At 39.6% G+C, this 15,120-nt stretch overlaps 1 protein-coding gene across 1 annotated transcript in view; it reads left to right on the forward strand.

Moving 5' to 3' along the window:
- LOC107560278 (neuroligin-2-like) overlaps positions 1-15,120 on the forward strand; it is a 173,952-nt gene that overhangs the window by 85,796 nt on the left and 73,036 nt on the right. The window contains exon 3 of the mRNA XM_016244417.1: positions 6,620-6,673. Within this exon, the coding sequence (XP_016099903.1) occupies positions 6,620-6,673 (54 nt within the window). The remainder of the gene's footprint in view (positions 1-6,619; positions 6,674-15,120) is intronic.

The following is a 15,120-nucleotide window of genomic DNA, read 5'->3' on the forward strand; positions in this document are numbered from 1 at the left end:
ACATCATACTTTAAGTATACTACTATGTCCCTATTTAGGTATTAATTTGTATATATTGTGTTACATGAATATCTGAACATAGAAAAAAACATCAAAAGAACAGGGTATCTGCTTGAAAACAAAAACATTTTATTCTAGCTTCATGCATTCTTTTTTTAAACACTTGAATGCGGATAATTTTCATAAATAAAAAATAAAGAAATAAACAACATTTTGAACAAAAAGCTGAAAAAAGATGTTTATTAAAGTAAACAAATGCATAACATTTTTAATTCATGCTGCTTGTAAGAGTCTTTTTTTTTACTCAAACCTAAAACAGTGGCTTCTGTGTTAGAAGAGAAATCTCAACTTCGTAATAAACGATTTGCTAGATTGGATGAGCAGTTAAGGCAGTTTTGGCTTGGGTTTTCCAAGTGTTATGTGGGGAAAGTGTCTGGAAAGCTTTCTGCTGAGAAGTTGCCATGGAAACACTTTCATGGTATATTATCCGAGTCATGACCGCTCTTCCCACATGACAGCCAGCCTAAAACACCCGGAATCACTGCTGTCTGGGATTCAAGTATAAGTCAAGTATACTTAAATGTCATTTTAAGTATATTTCTGAGAAGTACATAAAGCCCATTTCTGAGAAGTACATAAAAAGTAGACTAAAAGTATACTTCCCTATTTTTAGTTTAAAAGAAGTATACTAATAGCACACTTGAATAAACTTCTTTTTCGTAAGGGTATGGCTTTCAGGTACTTTATACACCACTGCTAAACGCTAAACTGCCAATAATGTAAGCCACCGGGAGACTAGACGGCTGTGATTCATTGTATTGCATTAATAGAAAGCCAAATAATATAATGATTTGTAATACAAAGTATTTTTCCAAAACAAAGTTTTCTTAGTATTTTCGTGCCGTGGCGGTGAGGGCGGGAACATATGTGACGTAGCCACGCGCACTCACTAGACTGTCTCATTCTAGCGTTTAATGCTGAGGAGGACTCTATCCTACAAGCCTCTGAAGGACTAAGCTAGGAAGGACACCGCCTCGGTAGGATGCAGCCTTCCGTTTGAGAAGCACCCAGTGGTTCTCAAACCTCTCCATGAAGTACCCCAGCACTGTATGTTTTGTATGTCTCCCTATATCTGACACACCCACTTCAGGTCTTGCAGTCTCCACTAATGAGCTGATGAGTTGAATCAGGTGTGATAGATGAGGGAGACATACAAAATGTGCAGGGCTGGGGGTACTTCAGGACAGGTTTAAGAACCACTGCTGTAGGCGCTATACTGAGGAACTGCTTTAAGTGATCAAATTCACATTTATTTAGCCTCTTTTCTGATATGTATAGCCAACCAATCCATTCATTTTCTGATTGGATATCAATCAAACCCTGTATGTTTTCCTTATTGAATATATAGTTTCACTCAGAAAAATTTTACATTATGAAAGTAAAATAGATTCCAAATAACACCTGATTTTGATTTAGAATTTAATATTATTTAATAGTGACATTTTAGGACAACCCTAACCCCCTAAAACTATATGGTATTACTGTCTGATACTATTACTGTACCATCTTTGTGTCTCTCTTTTAATCAATCTCTTTTCTATCCTGTATCTATCAGAGGTTATTATAGTTAAATAAAACATATAAAACAAAAATAAACATTTAGTTACTTGAAATTAAATTAAAATTAACTGAAATAAAATAATACAAATCTGAAACAATTTTTTTTCATCTAGTTGCTAACATTTCTCATTTTCACTTAGTTTAACTTGAAACAACTAAACCCTAAATAAATATGAATAAAAACTATATACACATATATACCACACCCTGGACCACAAAATGAGGTCAAAATGATGTATAAATCTCAATTGAAATTGAGATTTATACATCATGTAATAGAAGAATAAATAAGCTTTCCATTGATGGTTTGTTAGGAGAGGACAATATTTGGCTGAGATACAACTATTTGAAAATCTGGAATCTGAGGGTGCAAACAAATCTAAATATTGAGAAAATCACCTTTAAAGTTGTCCAAATGAATTTCTTAGCAATTCATATTACTAATCAAAAATTAAGTTTTGATATATTTACAGAAATTTACTAAATCATTTTTTTAGAATATCCTAATGATTTTGGGCATAAAAGAAAAATCTATAATTTTGACCTAAACATTGTATTTTTGTCTATTGCTACAAATATTCCCATGCTACTTATGACTTATGGTTTTGTGGTCCAGGGTCACATATAAAAACTAATAAAAATGACAAAACACACAACTAAATTACTAAAAATTTAACTAAAATAAAAAATGGACAATATAAAAGATCATTCAAAATATTAATAAAAAAATTTAATTGTATATCAGTGATACCACCTGCTACATATTTCCTCTCTCTACCAAGAATCTTCCTCACGACTTTATCAAAGCGGGAAAAAAAAGCTCAACTCATTATAGATCCATGCTGGACTGTGGCAATACTCTGTTTAATAGAAATGCCTCTAATGCTAAATCTAATTCTCATTTGCATCTCCCCATGTCGTATAATAGAAACGCACTTCACACCAGGTCGGCCAGGCATCTTTAATGCTGTTAAATAGAGCTCAATTATATCCAGTCTATCAAAGTCACTTGGGTGCTCTCTTTCTATCTCCGCTCTAATTTCTACCCATTTCCACTCAGGAGAAGCTGAGAGGCATGAAAACATCAGGTGGAAGCCATCTGGCTATCTCATTCCTCTTTCAAGCTGATTTTCTGAATCATATTTCTGTAAAGAGGGTGAGCCACAGGTAGCAGATTGAACTCATATCCCCCCGTTTGGGATATCAGAGGAGAGGGTAGATTCCTGCTAGAACGTTCCGGTCCACAGACACCTGTGGTCGGCCTGATTACGAGCCCTGACATCTAACACTGAGGGAGTGTGTAATGCGACTGGCATCTGCTGATGAGGTTTGCTGTGTGTGTGTGTGTGTGTGTGAACAGCTCATCCACGCAAAACAGCAACCTTGTGTAACTCCTGCATAGCGTTCGTCTACTTTCGGTCATGTATACATACGTACACACACTTAGACACACATGCAATCACGTGCATGCATGCAAAGCATGATTTTACATATTTATACCACCCACACACATACAAAATGATAAACAAACTGCCTGGCAAAAACCTTCATACCACAAACATCTCAACAAAAACAGTTAAAGCGTTAACCACATTCACACTCGCACTAATACGTGCATGTGCGTAAAAGCAGAAGAGCATCATGTGCGCACGTTCTCACATAGGCTGTTTGCTGGTGTCAGCTGCCCTGTTAAGGCCAGAGGGCACAGCAAGGTCAGCACCAGGAACTGGGGCTGAAATAATAGATTGTGTAAGCACCAAAGAGAATAGAGAAAAGTTAGGCTTTGGGAAAAGAGGTTATGAGGAGAGAAATGATGAGGAGAGATGATCAGAAAAAAAACTACTGGATGGGAGGCGTGCAGCAGAGGAGAAAGAAAATGAATACGAGAGAGGCAAGGGACGGTCAAATGGATTGGAGGAGGATGAATTTGGGTGCAATATCTCCATCCAGGTAAAAATCAGAGAGTGGAAAGTAGAAATGATCCTCTTAGATTGGATGGAATTGATTTCAGAAGGTTGAAGGGCCATCCTGAGACAATAAGTCTATATTGAGAGGAATTATAATAATGAAGAAATTAGGAAAATGGCTCAGCTGTGTGTATGTGCCTTCAAACATTTGGGGTCTAAGAAATTGATACGTATATCTAGCAAGGATGCATTCAATTTTAAAAGTAAATATATGTGTTACAAAATAATTCTATTTGAAACAAATGCTTTTCTTTTGAACTTCCTATTCATTAAAATATCCTGAAAAAAAAGTAGTATGGTTTCCACAAATATGTTGACCGTTTTCAGCATTGATAACAATAATAAATGCTACTTGAGCACCAAATGGATTTGTGACCCTGGAGCACAAAACCAGGCTTAAGTCGCTGGGGTATATTTTTAGCAATAGCCAAAAAAAAAAAAAACCCTTGTATGGGTCAAAATGATCGATTTTCCTTTTATGCCAAAAATCATTAGGATATTAAGTAAAGATCATGCTCCAAAAAGATTTTTTGTAAATTTCCTACCGTAAATATATCATATTTAATTTTCGAAAAAATGACCCTTATGACTGTTTTTTGTGGTCCAGGGTCACATTTGTTAAAATCATTTCTGAAGGATCAAATGACACTGAAGACTGGATTTAAATAAATAAATAATCAATTGAATTAAAATTGAGATTATAAAAATGTAAACTTTTTTTAATCATGTACAGTATATAAGGGCATGAGCTTGTATTGCATAACAGGAATGAGCCACCCTTTATTGCGTACAAAGGCTAAATGCATATACATATCTTTTAACCAACATTGTATTTTTATTGAACTTCATTTACATAAGGGTGGGAAATGGATGCAAACTAAGCACAGCATTGAGTCTTCAATGATTCTGAACAAAAATGGGAAGCGTTATAATGCTTTTTGTAAATTTCCTACCGTAAATATATCATATTTAATTTTCGAAAAAATGACCCTTATGACTGGTTTTTGTGGTCCAGGGTCACATTTGTTAAAATCATTTCTGAAGGATCAAATGACACTGAAGACTGGATTTAATGGCTTTTCCATTAAATAAATAAATAATCAATTGAATTAAAATTGAGATTATAAAAATTTTAACTTTTTTTAATCATGTACAGTATATAAGGGCATGAGCTTGTATTGCATAACAGGAATGAGCCACCCTTTATTGCGTACAAAGGCTAAATGCATATACATATCTTTTAACCAACATTGTATTTTTATTGAACTTCATTTACATAAGGGTGGGAAATGAATGCAAACTAAGCACAGCATTGAGTCTTCAATGATTCTGAACAAAAATGGGAAGCGTTATAATGCAAGGAATAGGCAAAACTCAAACTTTTATATAACATTCCCTCCTCGTTTTTAATGCTCACATGCAATAAATCAGCCCAACCTTTATTGAATCTCATTAAATTTGGCTTCCACATCCTGTCATTTCGTTTTCCACCCAATCAGATTACCTCCTGACACCAAGTGCCCCATTAGGTGCTCTCCTGTCATCGCAGAAAAGGGGAGACAGTAGTAGACTCACAGATCCTTCTGTGAACTCAGTGGCAGATGGCACTTCCTGTTTGGCTGGACTGCCTCTCTTGTGTGTTTGACTGACATGATATTACTCTCGGTCAACGAATACACACATTGTCCCCCGATTTTACTCTCCATCTCTACCAGAGCGAGAGTGATCTCACCTGTCTTTCTCTCACACATCTATGCACTCTTTTCTTTTTTCTCTTTATTATCGAGAAAGGACAGCCATGTCCAGTAGAGAGACCTCTTCATTATTTTTCTATATCTATCTCTCTCTTTTCTGCCTCTCTGTCTGTCTCTCTTTGACAGGCATTTTTCAGGTCAACTCACACAGAAAGAAGTGTAAAAGGGGTCTAAAAATATCTTTATAATGCATCCGCTGACAAAAATGGTTTGTTTCATGAAGTTACACTCCTTTTTACAGTACGTTTCCACTTCTATCTGCACCTGCTTTGTTTCTGTTTAGACTCTATTTTGATTCAGCAAAGTTTTATTAAATTGATCAAAAGTGACAGTAAGGATATTTATATACACTCATTTACACTCATTTATACTCACTCATATCTTCATTTTTAAAACATTTAGTTTTTTTAGATGCTGAATCCCAGATTTCCATTGTGGTCTCAAGTCTTTCGAGTCAAGACTTTCAAAGGTTAAATGAAATGAGTATATTTTTGATCATAAATGTTTCAGAACACTTCCAGGGTTTTTGAATAAGAGTTGGTTTATTTGAAAGTTTTATTTTTGTGCTGTGTTTGTATAGAAAGGCTAAACTCCACAGTTTACACTCAAAGACAAGAGCGTCAACACGGTGTGTGTGTGTATGTGCAAGCAGTGCACAGCAACCTCTGTTCCCGTTTCCCTAGAGGGTGTTTGAGCCGTGTTTGTGTGAGAACATGAACACGTGCCTGGTGTGTTATGCCCTCCTTCCCTCAGGTCCTCTTCTCTACCACCTCTCACATTTTCAAAGTGAGGCGGATGATAGCTTGACCGGAGCACGAGGAACGACGGAGGAGGGAGGGGGACTGGGGTGGGAATGGGAATTCTTATTTTTCATACCTCAGAGGTTAATTCCTGATTCCTCCACATAGATTTTTCCTTCTTCCCCGGAATCCAAACAAGCCGTCGGAACAGTATCAAGTAAAGCTGGTGTTAAAGAAAAGGCCTGCGAGCCGCAACAAAACAATGGCGAGAGAGAATATTCACAGAACTAACATCAAACTTCTTTGATCTTGTAGCCGATTTGTGTCTTTCTTGTTATTCTGTGTTTATGATGCTTTTTGTTGTTTGCCTTTGCTTTAGTTTTTTGTCACCTTTTGAACAGAATGAGAACAATAACCTCTTGCTGATTTCTTGTTTTTTGCTCTTTCTTGTTTTCTTTTTTGATTTTTCTCTTGCCACAGTAATCTTTTTTTGAATTTTCTCTTTTCTCTTTTTCCCTCCTTTTTGTCTTAACCCTAGGTCCACTCACAAAAAAACACGATGAATCAACACTGAACCGGCCACGAGATGAAGGTATTTTTGTTGCATGTTTTTTCTTTTTTCTTGTCTTTTTTTTTTTTTTAAGTCTCTTTTTGGAAAATGAAAAAGCAAACACCCTTTCTTTGGTAGTGATGAAGAGTATATGAACCTCGTGTGCATATATGTCTGTGTATGTCTGTGTGCAATGAGCTGAAACTTTCTCGTTTGACTTTGGAGGGAGATGTGCAACTTCTGAAAGTTGAAGATGAAGGCAGAAAAAATACTGTATCTTCATTAAATGAGAGAAGAACAGTGGTTTTGAAATGTAATACTCCGATAGTGCTGTCTGAAGCACAATTTTACAGCAGTTGCTTTATGATGTTTTTCAAGACTCAGAGCGATTATTAGGCTTTAAACTTATCTCCAACTCTCACGAAGACAAAGAGGTGTTTTCACCGTGTTTTGTCAGTGTGAATAGTTCTCCGGATGCGGTAGTAAAGACCAGCCAATAAATCTAAGAAATAAAATGCTACCGTTAGGAGAAAAGCCAGAAAAACACAGATACACACACACATGGATCAGCACATGTTGGCATCTTTTATCTTAGATATTGCTATAAATGTTCATTTTTTGAACTCCTTTCTTGAGAGCAATGTGTGGGGGGTTTTTTTGCCCTGATGTTCTTTCTTGTGTTTACGAAGGATTGTTTTTTTCTTCATCTTCTTCTTCTTCCCTCTCAATCTTGCTGTTTTTTTTTAACTATAGTTCTTTGGGAATGTGAAAAATTGGGATTGGAAAAGCTAAAAAAAAAACTTTTCCTAATGCAAATTGACACTCATTGGATTTATTGTATTGATAAACTGCTGGTTGAGTCCTTGAACGCGTGTGGCCTCTCTATAACTGAATTATTAACCCATTCAATTGTAATTAGTACTGAGTAACTCATTAAATATAACCCAGTCATTATTAGTCTTCATTACCACTTAATACATTATGATGATAAGTGTGGAGATGAAGGGCAGCCAGAAGGATTGATTGTGAATGTCCATCTGTCTGTCCAGCTGTCAATCCATAAATAAAGTATATAATTATATATAGTACAAATGATTTTTTTAAATTAATGAATTAAATTAGTGTGTACTTTATATAATTATATACTTTATTTATGAATTGTTTTACCAAATAAGGAAGAATATTTTGCCAGATTAGGTCTGTGGACATAAATTTTTTACAAATAATTATAGTTGGACTGCCCTGCCCTGCATGCCGTGGCTATCCTGCGAGTACACCGAGCCAGGGCATTTAAATGCACAAGGGTAATACCAAACCGAGGTTGATGCAGGAGCTGTGCTCGTTGACTGACCTTGCCCGACAGGCGATGGAAGTCACAGCGCGGTCCCTCAGGAAGGCGATGTTCACACTTGTGGTCCAAGAGCACCATCTAGGGCTCAGACTTGCTGAGACGAGTGATGTCGACAAAGTGCGCTTTCTCGACGCTCCCGTCTCCCAGGCTGGACTGTTCGGCGACGCCGTCGAGAACTGTGCCCAGCAGTTCTCGACAGTACAGAAGCAGACTGAGGCCATCCAACACATCTTACCCCGGCGTAATGCACCATCTGCCACCGCTCCGCCGGGGGCCAAGCTCCAGTTTGCTCGTCGCCGTGGGCGCCCTCCTGCATCCTCCAGAGCCGCTCTGCCCTGTGCTGAAACAACATCAAGGCCAGCGTGTTGAGCCTCTCGCAGGAGTGTGGCGTCCCCCGTGTCCCAGCCGGCCGCTAAGTCATCTAAGAAGTCGATGAAGCGGCCCTGACACGGGCAACCCAGAGATGTGGGAAGCTGCTCTTTCTCAGGAGATGGCGGAGACAGTGCCGCTCCTTCCCTCGGAGGAGGGCCATGCGGTGAATCTTCAGTTTTTGTTTGTTTCTGTTCCGCCGCTGGCTCAAAAAAGTTTATTTTCCTCCGGGTTCTTAGGCCCTTGGGCTTACAGTGAGCGATGCGCCGCTTCCTCACTCTTGCCCACGATGCCCCCCTTTGCCAGCTGCCAAGAAGCTGCGGTTGGGAGACGCGTTGCCTCTCCACGCAGCTCCGGCCAGTCCCTCTGGGGACTCGGGGAGTTCTGCTGTGATCAGACAGAAGGCGATGCTGTCTGAGATTGCTGTCCTCCTGGCACAGGATGCAATTGAGCCGGTCCCTCCAGCCGAGATGAAGCAGGGGTTTTACAGCCCTTACTTCATTGTACCCAAAAAGGGCGGTGGCCTCCGGCCAATCCTGGATCTGCGAGTCTTGAATCGGGCCCTTCTCAAGCTCCCATTCAAGATGTTGAAGCAGAAGCGCATCATCAGATGCCTCCAGCCCCAGGATTGGTTTGCAGCGGTCGACCTGAAGGACGTTTACTTTCATGTCTCGACGTGCCCTCGACTGAGGCCATTCCTATGGTTTGCGCTTGAGGGTCAGGCCCTCCCCTTCTGGCTGTCCCTGTCCCCCTGTGTCTTTACGAAGGTCACGGAGGGCGGCTTTGCCCCGCTATGGGAAGTGGGCATCAGGATCATCAGCTATTTCGAGCATGGCCCGCGTGCGAGAACAGTTGTGTGATCACAGGGACCTAGTGCTCCGGCAGTTGGGGCTCCGGGTCAACTGGGAATGGAGCAAGCTCTCTTTTTCCAGTATGGAGTTAGACTCGGTAAATATGGTGGTGCGTCTCACCAACAAGCGTGCCCAGTCCGTGCTGAACTCAGAACCCAGTCCGTGAGTTCCCTTAGAGGCAGGACAGTGGTACCACTGAAACACTTTCAGAGGCTCCTGGGGCATATGGCATCCGCAGCTGCAGTCACGCCGCTCGGATTGCTGCATATGAGACCACTTCAGCACTGGTTACACTCCAGAGTCCCGAGGTGGGCATGGCGCCGCGGTACAGTTTGCGTGACCGTCACACCAACATGTTTCCGCTCATTCAGACCCTGGATGGGCCGGGGTGCCCTTAGAACAAGTGTCCTGGGATGTCGTCATGACAGATGCCTCCAGTACGGGCTGGTGCGCTACATGCAACGGGCAGGCAGCCTCGGGGTTCTGGACAGGGCCTCGACTGCTTTGGCACATCAACTGCCTCGAGTTGCTGGCAGTGCTACTAGCCTTGCGGCGGAGTCGGCCACTGCTGCAAGACAAGCACGTGTTAGTCCGCACGGACAACACTGCGGCGGTTTCATACATCAACCGACAGGGAGGTCTACGATCACGTCATCATGCTCCTCGCGACAACCCCTCCCTGGCGCATCCCCCTGAGACAGGACCTGCTCTCTCAGGGGCTCAGCACCATTTGGCACCCACGTCCAGACCGTTGGAACCTCCAAGTGTGGCTCCGGGATGGGACGCGGCAGACCTAGCTAATCTGTCACCTGCGGTGGTTAGCACGATCACTCAGGCTAGGGTGTTCTTCTCGCCGAGAAGACCCCCGAAGTTGCACGATTTGGAGTAGTGCTTTCTTTTCTGCAAGAAAGGTTGGAGCCTAAGCTGTCACCCTCCACCTTGAAAGTGTATGTGGCTGCCATCGCAGCACATCACGATTCAGTGGACGGCTAGTCCCTGGGAAAGCACGATCTCATCTCAGGTTAAATCCTCCTAGGCCATCCCTGGTGCCCTCCTCCTTTGAGCCGCTGGATTCAGTCGAGCTTAAGTTCCTGTCTGCTAAGACAGCGCTCCTGACCGCGCTCACTTCCATCAAGAGGGTCGGGGACCTCCAAGCATTTTCAGTGAGCGAAGAGTGCCTTGTGTTCGGGCCGGCCTACTCTCACGTTGTCCTGAGGCCTGGATACGTGCCCAAGGTTCCCATCACTCCCTTCCGAGATCAGGTGGTGAACCTGCAAGCACTGCCCTCGGAGGAGGCAGATAAGTGCTCCCGTAAGAGCACTGTGCATACACGTGGACCGCACCCGGAGCTTTAGAAGCTCTGAGCAGCTCTTTGTCTGCTCCGGAGGTCAGCAGAAAGGGAAGACTGTCTCCAAGCAGAGGTTGGCCCACTGGATAGTGGATGCCATCGCCTTGGAGTACCAATTCCAAGGTGTGCCGTGCCCCCTGAAGGTGAGGGCTCACTCCAAATGGGGTTGTGGCGGGGTTCAGGTTGTAGCGCTTTCCAGGGCCCCATAATGTCAATCATGACGTAACTCGTAGTGACCGACAGATAGGAAACGTCTCGGTTACGTACATAACGTTATGTCCCCTTGCCACAACCTCGAACCATCGCTGGTGGCCAGGGACAAGTTCTCGGCTCCTCAGCATAAAACCTGAAGAGCAGATGCACCTATCGCCTATTTATACCCGTATGCACGGGTAGTGGCTCAGGTATGCAAAATCCACTAGCCAAATTTCATTGGCGTTTTCTCTTAAAGTCAGAGATGATTGAGGCTCCCAATTGAATTCCCATAATGTCGATCACGACATAACGTCTCCGTTCCCTCCATCAGGGAACGAGGGTTACGTACGTAACCGAGAAATTATGTGGCATTAAAATGTTGAGATTTGGGGTGTTGTTGGTTGAGGTTTGTCCTATAATCAACATTGGCCCTCATTTAGCTACAATAGGTAAATGTATGTAAGTGTTTGTCAGGTGTTTATGGGAAATGCTATTTGTGAACATGGCAGCGTTAAGCTGCTGAAAAAGGATCGATTTTTTTGCTGAGGGAGAAAGAGTGACGTCTGAGCGCGAGTTTGTGCATGTGTCTGGGTGAGTGAGTGAGTGAGTGAGTGCATGATTAGTGTAAGCTTCAGCCGAAGACTGGGTGTCGAGACAAAGGTGTGTGTCCACCTGAGCCCAGCTCATTATTCAGACTGTGTGTCACACCATTATCAATGTGAACACACTCACACACACTTGAAATGTACAGCTTCATGCTCGCTTTCTATCCGTCTCTCATGCTCCATCTGTGTCACGCACACTTTAAAAACTGTTCAGCCAGACAGTGTTGAGCACGACCTCTCATTCAACACCAGTCTATCAACACCTCAGTCTAGATCAGCTGGATTGAAAGTGAAGACTTTAGGACCCTGAATCCATGGACTCCTCACCTCTGTCCACGACAGACCTAACTGCTATGATACAAGCCATCTGTTCAGGGGTTATGCTGTTCATGGCTCACCTCACTCAGGGTCTTTCCTTTTAGTATATATGAGACTTATGCTACAGAGCAGAAAGAATGTTAGTGTTTTTTTAGGTTTGGAGATCAGTTAAGGTTATTACTCATAAACCAATTTATCTGCCAGGTTTATTTATTTTTTTATCTATCTATCTATCTATCTATCTATCTATCTATCTATCTATCTATCTATCTATCTATCTATCTATCTATCTATCTATCTCTCTATCCATCCATCCATCCATCCATCCATCCATCCATCCATATTTTTCATTTTAATGTATTCAAAAAAATTTTATATATATATATATATATATATCTGTTCCCACATGACCTAAACAACAAAAAAGGTTCATACAATTCCCCAGTTATGTTCCAGAGTCTTTGGCTTTGGCAATGCAAAACACTGTTTTTAAATTGTAAGTAAAGCATGTGAGAAATAAGAGTTAAGTCTCTTTAACTATCATTACATTATAACATATACACAACCACTGAACACTTTGGGGTCAGTATAATTTTATTACAACAATTTTGTTCAGCAAGGGCACATTAAATTAATCAAAAGTCAGAATAAAGATATTTCTAATGTTACAAAAGATTTTTACTTAAAAAAAGCTTTGCCATCATGGGAATAAATTATATTTTAAAATATATTAAAATATAAAGGTTATTATGAATTATAATAATATTTGGCAATATTTTTTTATTTTTTCATCAAATAAATGCAGCTTTGGTGAGCATAAGAGACTAATTAAAAAAAATTACATTTTATTTATTTTATTTTATTTTATTTTATTTTAAATATCTTACTGGCTCCAAACTTTTGAATGGTAGTGTACAATTTTACAATACCAATTGGCATTGTCTTTGAATTTGGACTCGTTCACTGAAAAGCCATTTTGTTTGACCACTAACTGGTATGGTCATTCGTAAATAAAAATTTGGCATGAATTAAGAATTTACTGCTAAATTTCAATAAAGCTTTATCGTTTAGTACAAATTGGTTCTGCTCTTCATTGGTTACTGAACAAGTCTTTCACGGATGGTTACCCTGATTTTCAAAATTACAAAACATTAGCACAAACAAAACTACTGCAGCAACAGCAATCAGCAGCTGATTGGTTGAGGGAATTAACATGCTTCAACCAGAGTGCGACAGCACAACTTTGTGTAGTTCAGCCAAACAAAGCTAGATTGGGGTTGTGCGTTTGACAGCTGTTGTATCTTAACTTCTTTCCGCAATTTGCTGGTCGTTTTTATTTGTCAATATGACAGAATTAATATTCTAGTGCAGTTCGTTGTCACTCGGAGCCATATATAAATCAGTCACTATTTTAAACAGTATGTCTCATAAATATGATAAAGGAGAGTGACCAAAAACAACATCAGTGTTGTATAATCAGACATCATGGGAAATTATGCACATGCTCAAAAGTTGATTCTTCACATACAAAAAAAATGTGTCTAAGATGCAAAGTGTGACAAGCAGTGATGTTTCAGTTTAATTTGTATACTGTTACATTATTTAACAATATTTTGAATTAGCTTTTGTTTTTGTTTTGAGTTTTCGTTTGTGCTTTATTTTTTCATTTCAGTTTATGTAATTTTAATATTTCAACTTAAAATGATTTAATTTAGCTGCCTAGGCTACTTATTTTATTTTATAGTTTATTTTATATTTTATTTTAAGTTTAATAGTCATGTTTTAAGTTAATAATTATATTTTAAGTTTATTTTATTTCAGCTTTATTTACATTGAGGAAAGCCATTTTTAATAGTTTTAGTTTTAGATTTAGTTTTAGTTAGCTCTGGTGGGAAGTCGTTGTGCTGTATATTGAAGCAGAACAGCTATCCTTCAGATAAAGATAAATTTACAGCAAATGCATATCTGTACAAGCAGAATGGTCCCACAGCATATAGATTTGCTTGTTTATTTACTAGAGCTAAAGGCACATCTGTCAGAGTTTGCCTCCAGATTTAGGCCTAATTGATAATATTCACAATATTTTTTTAATATTTGACATTTAAGCCTCCTACTGCCTACTCGATACTATAGCAAAATGTTTATGCAGCATAATATATAAGCTATATAAGAAGTAGCATATAAGCTTACCTGTGAAAACTAAGTTTGCTTTTGTTGACACCTCGTGATGAGATGTTCTGTAACCTCTGCAGTGTTCAGGACTGCACATACATTCATCATTAGAACTGTAGTGCCACAGAACTGCCGACACACTCCTGCAAGCAATAGATTTGCTGTCAACCTGAAGGCACAAACACACACACACACACACACACACAGTTTGATTGTGTGACACAGACTGCGGTGTGTGTGTGTGTGTGTGTCTGTGTGTGCTTGTGTTCGTGCATTCATGCTGTGTCTGATGAAGGTGCTGAGCTGGAATCACCTAGAGAGCGATCCGTCATGTTCTCTTGCACTTTGCCAATCCCTCACTCTTTCTCACTCTCTCAGTTTTTCTAAACAAATTTTCTGATCTCTGTTCAAGGACAAATTTTGGCCCTGCAAGGACCTGGGACACCAGCCTTTTTGGAGCCCCAAAAAGTCATTTTTTGTCATTTTGAGATCAGTAAAGAGAAATTATATCCCAAATGAAAGTTGAAATTGTGAGATATAAACTCACAAATGCAAGAAATTCTTGTGCACAGCACACTGAAAAAGAAACACATTTATGGTCACAAATTTAAGACCATTTATATACTGTTGTAGAATTTATTATTATTTTGAATTCTTTTATTATATTTATAGTTCTCTTTTTTCTTTTAGTTTGTTTTAGTCAGTTCGTTATGTGCTTTTGGTTTTTCTATTTAACTTTCATTTTTGTTTCATTTTTAGTCATTTTAGAACTTCAACTAATTTTATTTTAGTTCTAATTTTCATTTTAGTTTTTTTTTTCAAGTTTATCTCTAAATTCACTTGCATTTAAAATGTTTAATTTACATTTTTAGTGTTTTATTCCGTATTTAGGCAAAATAATAAATAATTGTATTATCACCCATTTGTAAAAAAAAAAAAAAATTGATAATAATAATTAACAACTTTTTCAACAAGCTCAGTGGTAGAGCATTGCGATAGCAGCGCAAAAATTAGTGGGTTCGATTGCCGGGGACTGCACTGTAAGTCACTTTGGATAAAACATCTGCTAAATGCATAAATTATTATTATTAATTATTATTAACTTTTTGGTATCAACAGAATTTTAATACCTGCAATCCTTTACTTATTTTCTCTGTCCTACAGTTACTGTATTTCTCCTTTCCTGCATCTCTGTCTGTCTGTCTGTCTGTCTTTCTGTGTGTGTGTGTGTGTGTGTGTGTGTGTGTGTGTGTGTGTGTGTGTGTGTGTGTGGGTGTGTG

Source organism: Sinocyclocheilus grahami, unplaced genomic scaffold (genome assembly GCF_001515645.1).
Source record: "Sinocyclocheilus grahami isolate Dianchi unplaced genomic scaffold, SAMN03320097.WGS_v1.1 scaffold718.1, whole genome shotgun sequence".
Taxonomy (NCBI): Eukaryota; Metazoa; Chordata; class Actinopteri; order Cypriniformes; family Cyprinidae; genus Sinocyclocheilus; species Sinocyclocheilus grahami.